Genomic DNA, 10,002 nt, shown 5'->3' on the forward strand with positions numbered 1-10,002 from the left:
TTAATATGGAGTCTCTCCTTACTCAAGTGCATTTGGGATATATAAACTACCAAGCCAGAACATGTTCCAAGACCATCATTGTAAAGCTTTTGGATATGTTTCAAGTGTTTGCAGAATGGAGAAACCGAGATGTTCAAGTTTAGGAAAAGATCATATCATGTGTTTTAAAAGTGATGAAAATGTGACATGTTGCAATTGTGGTGGTAACCATGAAGCCATGTCTTTGGAATGCCCAACAAGGGTGAAAGAGAATGAGGTTTCCAAAGTCAGGGCTGTTCAGAGCATTTCATATGCAGCTCCTGTTAAAAGGGTTGAGGATTCAAATGGTTCTCCTGAAGAGTCCATGGTGGTGGATAGGCCTTCACTGAAGGCTGCAGGGGTTGCACTTCAACAGCAGGACCCAGATATGTTCAAGGTTAAGCAGGTGGACTTTGTGGTATTTATAGCTATGTTGATTAATGGCACTCCCAAGGTGGAGAGACAGTCCAGGAAAATAGATATTGTGGATGTGGCGGAACGGTTCCTGGCTCTAAAAGAGTTTTCAGCGGAGGAGTTGCATGGAGTATTGTCAAAAGCCGTACCACCCTCTCAGGTCATAGAGCCCGAGAAGAAAGATATGGAGATTTGAAGGAAGGAAGAAGTAGGGGTTTTTGTGTTGTCAATTTGTTTTTTTGTTTTATTTTGGGTTGATTAAGTTAGGTTTCCCTATCACATATGTGATATATATATTTTTTTTAACCCAGTACAGCTTTTTGGTTTGTAGTGTGCCATAAAAAGCACAGAAGAAGTTTGTTGCGAAACCCAGGCTGCCGTCCAAACTCATGGTTGTCAGCGCTAAACCCTCAGCCCTTGAATAATGTTTTACATCATCACGTTTGAGTGTACCTTAAATGTCCCTTGCCCAAGCAATTAAAAAAAATGAAACATTTATTTAACTAGGTAAGTCAGTTAAGGACAAATTCTTATTTACAATGACAGCCTACCCCGGGCCAATTGTGCGCTGCCCTATGGGACTCCCAATCACAGCCGGATGTGATGCAGCCTGGATTCAAACCAGGGACTGCAGCGACGCCTCTTGCACTGAGATGCAGTGCCTTAGACCACTGCACCACTGTGGAGCCCTTAGAGCAAGGGAGAGTGATGATCAGAGAGGCAAAGTCCTTGGTGGAAATCTTGGAAGTTGAGCTTAAAAACAACCAACTTAAAGCTATGAATGTACCTAGCAAGCTAACGAAGCTAGCTTGCACTCGTGTCAGACAACTAGCTACAGTTACCCATAGCTGGCTAGATAGTTTTTTTAGTTTGGTCGTTTATTCCAATACATTTTAGTATTCCTAAAAGCTAGTTACGTTGATTAAATGTGACACTTCGCGGCCACTGGAGTATGACGCTTAACTACCGTTTGCATTGAATTGTGGGTCATTGATTTGATTTGATATCAACCATAAGTAGTCTACATTCGTCACTCGCTCCCTTGATCTAAATCGAGGGCAGAGGGGGCAAAGTAGTGAATTGGACCTTCATTTTAGATGGAAATCAAACTGCATCCGGTTTCAACGGGGATTCCCATAAATTAAAGGGAAGAAATAACTTGTTTGGACTGCAGCACCCGACTTTTATTTTGAAAATGCAGGGGATAGCGAAAGTCGTGGCACAGGATGTTGTCATTTTTTGGTCTGTTTTTTTCCTATTCAGTTCTAGCTAGCTAATGTGTTAATAAAATTAGCTAGACAGTTAGCTTAACTAGATACGAATACATTGTTAACATGGATCGGCCAGAAGTAACGTTTTCTTTAGCCTACATAGTATTAGCGTTTTGCTTTGTATTCACACCAAATGAATTTCGATCAGCTGGTTTCACCGTGCAAAATCTGTTTTCAGGATGGCTTGGAAGTGAAGATATTGGTTTCATCCAGTATCATGTGAGGAGAACGAGCGTCACTTTACTAGTTCATTCAACTTTGCCACTTGGTAAGTCACTTAGCTAGCAGCTAACTAGCTGCCAGGGGCCTAGTGAAAAATAGCTATTGACATGCAATACCCACATTGATCACTGTCCTGTCAAGTGATCATTCATACTAACTGATTGTATTGTTGTTGTTTTTTACTATAGTATAGCTAGTCTCTATTATCTGTGATAATTCTGCCTAGCTAGTAGCTAGCCACATCATTCAAACGTCAAGTTTATAGACATTTGAGCAAACTTTCTGTTCCGTATCCAACAGGGTACTACATGGGAATGTGCATAGCTGCCCCAGAAAAGTATCTGGCCTATGTTCACTTAATAAGTGATGGCTGGAGGGCTTTCTTCACATTGTCACTGGCTCTTCAGCTCTTTAGCTGGGTGCTCGTCATCTACTGGTCTCTGCACAAATGGGGAAATCATCCAATATCGCAGAACCTTAAAGCCCATGCATTGCCCCAGTCTGGCTGGGGGGCAGTTGCCTCCTCTGTCAACACAGAATTTCGCCGCATTGACAAGTTTGCAACGGGTGCCCCTGGTGCAAGGGTTCTCATCACTGACACCTGGATCATGAAGGTCACTACCTATTATGTACATATTGCACTGCAGCAAGACACTCACTTGACAGTCACAGACTCAAGGCAACACCAGCTCTCCCCTGACTCAGCCACTCCTGTTCAGATCCTGACACTCCGGGTCGCTAGCATCAACCCCAGCGTCAAGCCCTTTGACATAAGGTACAGTAGCTAACACGAGCTATAGGCTAAGCTTGCTGTTGTCTTGTCAGCTCATTTGAGAAGTAAACCGTAAATACCAACCCCTTTCAAAACCTTAAATAGAACTACCATATTTATTTCCCATTGTAACACCTGTTTAATGCAAATATAGTTTTTCTGATGCATAATGCTGTTGTACTATGTATGTGAAATATTCAGTTCTGAATTATGCACCTGCGTAGGCTCAATTCAACAGAATATGCAGAACTGCGAGAGAAGCTGCATGCACCAATCAGGAACGCTGCCAACGTGGTCATTCACCAGACTATGAGTGACCTCTTCTTGGAAACATTCAAATCCCAGGTGGAAATGAATCAAGTCTACCAGCTGACAAGCGGACAGGTGCCCCCATGTTATATTGTCTATGGGTGAACCATTTAATGTATTCAACATTAAAGGTAGACTCAGCGATATGATGCAGAAAGTAAACGACACAGCGTGAAGTGAACCTGTGCACATACTGTGTGTGGTAGCCTAGTGTTTAGGGCGCTGGGCCAGTTACCGAAATGTTGCTAGATCGTATCCCCGAGCTGACATGGTAAACATCTGTTGTTCTGCTCTTGAGCAAGGCAGTTAACCCACTGTTCCTTGGGCGTCGAAGACGTGGATGTCGATTAAGGCAGCCCCCCACACCTCTCTGATTCAGAGGTTGGGTTAAATGTGGAAGACACATTTCAGTTGAAGGCATTGTTGTACAACTGACTTGGTATCCCCCTTTGACTGTGAGCGCAAAGCGCTCACCTCAATCTCCAGTGTTAATAATAATAATAATAATAATAATAATAGTGTTGCTCGTGACAACATAATTTTGCTGAGTCTACCTTTAAATTAATTCTCCCAACATGCTTGATAAATGGTCATGAAAAAATGTGTTCTGCTCAGTGTAGTAGAAACTAGAAATATCATGCCCAATATTTCTCTGCCTCTGTTCTTAGGAGCTGGAGTCCTGCATTGGTTGCATGCAGGTGCCCGCCAACACCAAACTGTTACGGCTATGCCAGGAGGAGGGTGAAGGAGAGTGCCAGCAGTGCTACTGTAGACCCATGTGGTGTCTCACCTGTATGGGCAAATGGTTTGCCAGCCGCCAGGACCAGCAGAAACCTGAGACCTGGTTGGGCAACAGAGTGCCTTGCCCCACTTGTAGGGCCAAGTTCTGCATCCTGGATGTCTGCGTTGTCCCCTGATCACTCAATACAGTTTTCCTCTCAGTCAATTCTAAAGATATGCATAGGAATCTGCTGGTGGTTTGGTGCATCAGATAGCCCTTGTGATTACTTTTCTAATTGTGCCTTGTCTCTATTGCATCATTAGTGCCATTACTCTGCTATGGGAAACCTTGGCATATTCTAGTTTTTTTCTAACTTTGCTCTTCATGATTTTGATTTGATCAAATATTTTTCCCTGCACAATATGGCTACAACATCAACTTTAAAGCTGGGGAGATTGCTAAGTAGAGGTTAAATTTAGTCTCAGCAAAATGATGTTTCCATGAGCAGCACCGAAGATATTGCGATGAGCGAGATGCAAGACTCGCACAGTATCTGTGCATGTGCACGTGTTCGTGTCACACTGTTAGAGTGGTAGGTACGAACCAAAACAGCTGAGAAGTTTAGCCTCTTGAGTCAATGCCTGTAGTTGTTGTTGAAATCAACCCACTACGCTGTTTACTTTGTGCACCTACGTCATATCGCTGAGTCACTTACGCCTAAACGTTTGTCTGCCCCTTGAATTACCTTGTGTGGTTTTCAACATCTTCCAGTTGAACGTTCTGATGAGACTCAAATGGGGCAAAATGTAGTAGGCTCTGGACAGTGTTGCACAACATATCTTTACTCTGTTTTACTGTCTCTTTTTCAAGGGTGCTGTAATGGAAACATTTTGTTCATCTCTGTGTGAAAGAGTGATAACTCTTTCATCGGTCTGTTATGCAATTACGGAACTTTGTCAAGTAAGGCTATGAAAATATAATTAATGAAGTAGTCAGTTGATGACATGGGGAAAACTGATGTGGTACATGGTTTTTAAAATTGCCATATACTTAATTTCACAATTATGTTACCTTTATTAAAATATAGCTACCCTCTAATTTGTTTTGTTTGTTGCTGAATGTCCACTGCTTGATACCACATTTCGATGAGGATTTGTCAACAGAAAATGAACTAACCTGACCTGGGAACAAAAAGGTTAAGAATTGTTGTGAGAATTGCCACATAACATGTTTTTAACAATACCGAGAATGGATGAGGAAATTACTGAACTTCATTGATCAATGGGCCTAGTGATCCACCATGACTGTCTTGGGCGCCTCTTTGTGGCAATCAACAGTAGTGGCGCATTCACTGGGAACTTGGGGACAAATCATGACGTCAGGGATATTCAAGTCAGAAAGACGGAGTACTAGAAAGATGCCGGAGTTTCCGATTTGGATGAATATTCTAAATAATTTTCTCAGTTGTTGCTCGTTTTTTTTTTTTAGTTTCTAGTTGTCTTGAACGCACTGAAGTTGGAAGTGACAGATTTCCGTAATCCCAGTTGTTTTGAACGCGGCAACATTCGTTGCAACAAACGAGCTCAAACTGGGAAAATTATTTTTAACCAAGAGAATGATAGAGCCCTCTAGCGGACAAAATGCTGTTATCAGCATGGGCAGCGCCATTGGGGCTTCCACAATTTTAATGTAGTCAACAGGGCGAGACGTCCAACTTCATTGGCTGATCTTTCCTGGTGACCCTGCTGGAGTCATGTCCAATCGGGTCATCAGGAGGGATCAGCCAATCGTACAGAACACTTGTTTCTACTCATTGGCGCTGCCCATGCTGTCCCAGATGCAAAGATGATTCCGCATTCACGTGGTAGTCGGATCTAGAAAACTGAAATGTATGCATAAGTATCTAATTACCAATTAAGTGGGAGTTTCATGTCTAAAACTCTGGCATTTCTGTAGACCTCTAACTTTCTGACCATAAGGTCACTGACATGATTTGACCCCATTTTTTCAGAGGTCCCAGTTGTCTTGAATGCATCAGACAGTTGGGCCGATGCGGTTTCTGCATTATGATGTATTAACGACACTTCAACATTCTTAGACATGTTATGCCGCGACATTTCCGACTTGCTGATTTGTTGAACGCAGCACGTATAAAACTACTACCAGTTAAAAATTTGGAAATGGAGTTTCCTAGTATAGCACATTGACGTGGCGTTAGCTGCACATTTTAACAGAACATGGGGAATATATTATAAAATTTGTAAAAATGCTATAAAACGGATTGTCTAGAATGAGCATTATGACGCAGTTACATGACACTACAACATTCTATGGCAGCCATGTTAGCTCACCATTACACGAGGAATATTTAAACAATGCTATGTAACAGAATGTATAGGGCGCCTCTTTGTATGTTTGTATAATATTCTAAAAGTTTGCCTAGCTCCCTAAATATATGCCTCTATAACTAAACCACCACTGTTCCATCTGTGGTTTTGTAAACAAGCGCGTCAAATCCCTCCCCTTCTGTCACGTGACAACAACGGGCATGTTCGTTTGTACATGGCACGGTGCCCCGGAACAGCAGAGGTTGTGAAATTAGACAATTCCATTGGTCCTTAACCGATATCTCTACACTCCTGGGGCACCGGGCCATGCGAAATGAATTCTTCAATTGTTGACTGACGTCAGGGAAGCGCCATTCCTTAGCTTTGGCGCGTTCACATCAAAATCAAAAGAGCTCTGCTTTAAGGGAAGTAGCTTACAAGCCCTTCGTTCCTCTGTAAATTTAGAAAAAAATGTCTTTTCGCCACAAATCCAGACGCACCAATGCTGAATATAACGGAGATGAAAATAGGTGAGTTGTCATGAGTTTGTAAGTAATTTAGCGACAAAAATCTATTTAAAAATATATTTTCGCTTTCTCTCGCGCTAGTCTTCTCCCGCGAAATCCGGAATTGTTGCTGGTCTGGTTAGCTAGCTGGCTAATTGTTTCTAGGTACGCTTTTCCAGCTAAATGTATGTTTCATATCGTGTTATAAGTATGTGAGCATTTATTGCATTGCTGGCTTATGCATTCTTGACTAGTTTTGCTACCAACAGTAACGTAGCGTTTGCTAGACACCTAACTTTTATCTTGATCAGGTGTTAGCTAGCTAAGTTTACTGCTGGATAGCTAATCAGCTAACAATAGCGTGCTAACTTGCCTTAACTAGTTACAGTAGCTAAATAGAAAGTGCAAATAATTTGTTTATCTAACGTTAGCTAGCCAGCCAACTTTATAACAACCAATTTACCTTAAAATGTAGCTAGCTAAAATGCAACATCTAACTAGCTACTAACGTTAGCTTGCTTGCGAGCTAGCTATAGTAACGTTGGTTGACTAGCAAAACATTTCGCGCTCATGCATCCTATGGCGCCGAAGCAGCTATTGTACTGTGCTTGAAATATCTCATAAATAGTCAACTAGTGTACCTACTAGTGTCTCCACTGAGTCTGTAGTGATTGACAATAATCAACTAAATCAAAGGGAACAAGGCATTTTTAGTACTGTTTTAATGTTAAGTTATTCGGAAAAATGATGTTCCTGACAATGGCATGATCTTTCAGTATTGTTGATCCATATATCATTGTTTCTAGGAATAGGGGCCCTTCAAGGTGGTCCAACTGCCGGAAACGGGGAGCTGATGGCAGTATGAGATCAAATGGGGACTTGGACTCAACCGGTACCAGTGATCTGAAGATGAATGCTAACCATAGACCTGTTAGGTAAGATACGATTCAGACTGCTCACTTGGGAGTTATCAAACCAATATTTTAGGTAGATTTTCTGTTGAGCCCTTTTTTGTGTCCCAAATGGCACCCAATTCCCTACATTGTGCACTACTTTGACCAGAGCCCTATGGTTTCTTTATAGTGCACTTTATAGGGACAAGCAATTTGGGATGTAGACCTTGACAACCATAAATTAAGTGGACTGCCCTGTGACACGTAAATGAGGGAAGCGTTTGAGAACAATGGCTTGGTTGACAGATGGTTGCTAAATGCAAATGTGCCCCATGTATGTCACCCTGAATAATGCTGTTAAAAATAAACAATTAAAATGTATGGTGTTTCATGTTTTTTTCACACCATCAGCCATCTCCAACTTAAGGTGTTTTGAGACATCTTCTGGAGAGGAATCTCATAATAACTGAACTGTACATTTCATTGCTCTTTCAGTTTTACCACTCCTGAAAGTGAAGGTCCAGTTCCAAGATGCGCGGATTGGGGGAGTGAAGTGGAGACTGACGAAAGGCGCTCAAGTGTTCGTCGGGATATGCAGCGGTCAGCAGTCACTGCAGAGTTTCCCCTTTTAGTTAAATGTGCTTGTAAAAGCTTTCAATTGATTATGGTATTGTTTCTTTTAGTTACAGGCGAAGGATACTAACATCAGATTTTGGTCCAAGGGAACGAAAGAACTCTTCTGGGAGGTATGTTTGAAAATGAATGTCTCATACTGTGTTTTGCATGAGAGCCTGGTCCCAGATTTTTGTGCTCTTGCCAACTCCATTGCTCGCTCATTGTCAAGCCAAACAAACAATGTGCGTGACAAGGAGTTGGCATGATGGCACAAACAGACTGGCACTCAGGGTACATCCATTCATTGCATTTCATTCATTAATCTGTTTCCTGTCTTCAGCTCAGAGTCCAGAGACTCTCCTGTCCCCGGTGAGGTCATGGAGGAGGACGAGGAAGTCCTGATGAGGAGGCAGAAACAGATCACCTACGGGAAGAACACACTCGCCTATGATCGATACATCAAGGAAGTACCCAAGTGAGTAAAATAGTGTTGGTTTTCATTCAGCTACCACCCTAATAGATCAAAGTTAATATTAACCCATTTGTTTTCCATTGTTTTGCCAGGCACTTGAGGCAGCCGGGAGTTCATCCTAAGACTCCCAACAAGTTTAAGAAGTACAGCCGGCGCTCATGGGACCAGCAGATTAAGCTGTGGAAGGTGAAGATTCACGCGTGGGATCCCCCAGCCCTGGAAGGCAGTGAGCTGCAGGCCATGTAAGCCCCTCAAATATCCTGGCATTTAAAACCATCAAGCAAAGAAAATGTATGTATGTATGTGTTTTTATGACATTGAACTTTATACTCCCTTTGATATAGTCCTTCAATTGTAAGCAGAAGTTGTTCTCCTGAAATTGGATTTGGGAAATATGTTAAAGCCATCCTGTAGAAAAAATGTATCTACCTAGTCTCAGGGAAAATCCTTCATGAGAGGACACCTTTGTGCCAGATGGCTTACTCAAACCAAGTTTGTTTGTAATACAGTTGTTCTTTGTTTCATGTATCATTTAGAGAGGAGGTTGACTTGGATGATGTCATGGATATTGAGCTGGACTTCCCTGAGCTGGATTCAGACTTGAGCGCACAGCCTCTTAAAGTCAGCAATGCCTCTTCATCTCAACCGGTATGTTCTTTAACCAGTCTTGGCATGTTTGAAGACAACTATTGGTCCATGTTCAAAAGCCATTTTGGGAAGCACTGTTGGACTCTTACCAAACACAATTGGAGTGACTTTGTGCTGCATTTTTTCAGTATAAAACTAATCTGATTTTTTTTTTTTTTTTAATGTTCTAGGACTCCTGCCAAGGGACTCCCAGCAAGATGATGAAAATAGATGCATCAGTTGATCTTGACATGGCCTAACTGTTGTGCATTGAAAGACAATCCATGGCGATCACCCTAGCTGGAAAAAAATTATTGAATGCTTAATTAAAATTCCAGGATAAATTCATGATTAAATTCAAGTCAGTGACCTGAGTTGTATATAGTTAAAATTTTCTTATGTTGTGCTGTGGATGCTTGCATTTTATAATTGTTAATGACTTTATGTTAAGAAAATAAATGTATTGTGAGTAGTTGGGAGTGTAAATTTGACTGTTTAGACAGGCAGTCAAAAAAGACAGGCTCTGAAAAAGATCTGATGTGGTAGGTAAAAATGACCAATTGGAAAGAAATATCAGAATCTGGAAGGCCTGTGTAAATTGTTTTGAAATACAATGTTGTACTATATTTTGAAGGGTTATGTTGGCATTGAGATTTTTATAGGCAGTTTTTAAAAAATAAATGAAGTTATGCGTCAAGGTTATTTTACTCTATGATCAGTTTTCTGTATATGCATTCTCAGCGTTCTGCCTAGCTGTAGCTGCGAAATGTATATGTTCTTAGCTAGTTTTTCATAGTACATTAATGCTTATGACTTAGTGATTATCGGAAGCATG

General features: G+C 41.5%; 2 protein-coding genes across 4 annotated transcripts; both read left to right on the plus strand.

The window, feature by feature from the left end:
* The first annotated feature begins 1,129 nt into the window (after positions 1–1,129).
* tmem129 (transmembrane protein 129, E3 ubiquitin protein ligase) lies at positions 1,130–4,825 on the plus strand. Of its 2 annotated transcripts, XM_035744035.2 has the most exons (5): positions 1,130–1,674; positions 1,882–1,971; positions 2,226–2,700; positions 2,922–3,081; positions 3,675–4,825. In XM_035744035.2, the coding sequence occupies exons 1-5, from the start codon at positions 1,659–1,661 to the stop codon at positions 3,921–3,923; spliced, it is 990 nt and encodes a 329-aa protein (XP_035599928.1). In that variant the 5' UTR covers positions 1,130–1,658; the 3' UTR covers positions 3,924–4,825. The 2 variants fall into 2 exon arrangements, with proteins under 2 accessions (XP_035599928.1, XP_035599927.1); XM_035744034.1 differs by lacking the exon at positions 1,130–1,674 and having other exon boundaries at positions 1,681–1,971.
* Positions 4,826–6,309: 1,484 nt separating this feature from the next.
* slbp (stem-loop binding protein) lies at positions 6,310–9,869 on the plus strand. Of its 2 annotated transcripts, none has more exons than XM_035744037.1 (8): positions 6,310–6,584; positions 7,367–7,495; positions 7,949–8,053; positions 8,143–8,199; positions 8,409–8,543; positions 8,633–8,782; positions 9,077–9,188; positions 9,359–9,869. In XM_035744037.1, the coding sequence occupies exons 1-8, from the start codon at positions 6,526–6,528 to the stop codon at positions 9,425–9,427; spliced, it is 816 nt and encodes a 271-aa protein (XP_035599930.1). In that variant the 5' UTR covers positions 6,310–6,525; the 3' UTR covers positions 9,428–9,869. The 2 variants fall into 2 exon arrangements, with proteins under 2 accessions (XP_035599930.1, XP_035599929.1); XM_035744036.1 differs by having other exon boundaries at positions 6,312–6,584; positions 8,137–8,199.
* Positions 9,870–10,002: the final 133 nt, after the last annotated feature.

Source organism: Oncorhynchus keta, chromosome 30, assembly GCF_023373465.1.
Source record: "Oncorhynchus keta strain PuntledgeMale-10-30-2019 chromosome 30, Oket_V2, whole genome shotgun sequence".
Lineage (NCBI taxonomy): Eukaryota > Metazoa > Chordata > Actinopteri > Salmoniformes > Salmonidae > Oncorhynchus > Oncorhynchus keta.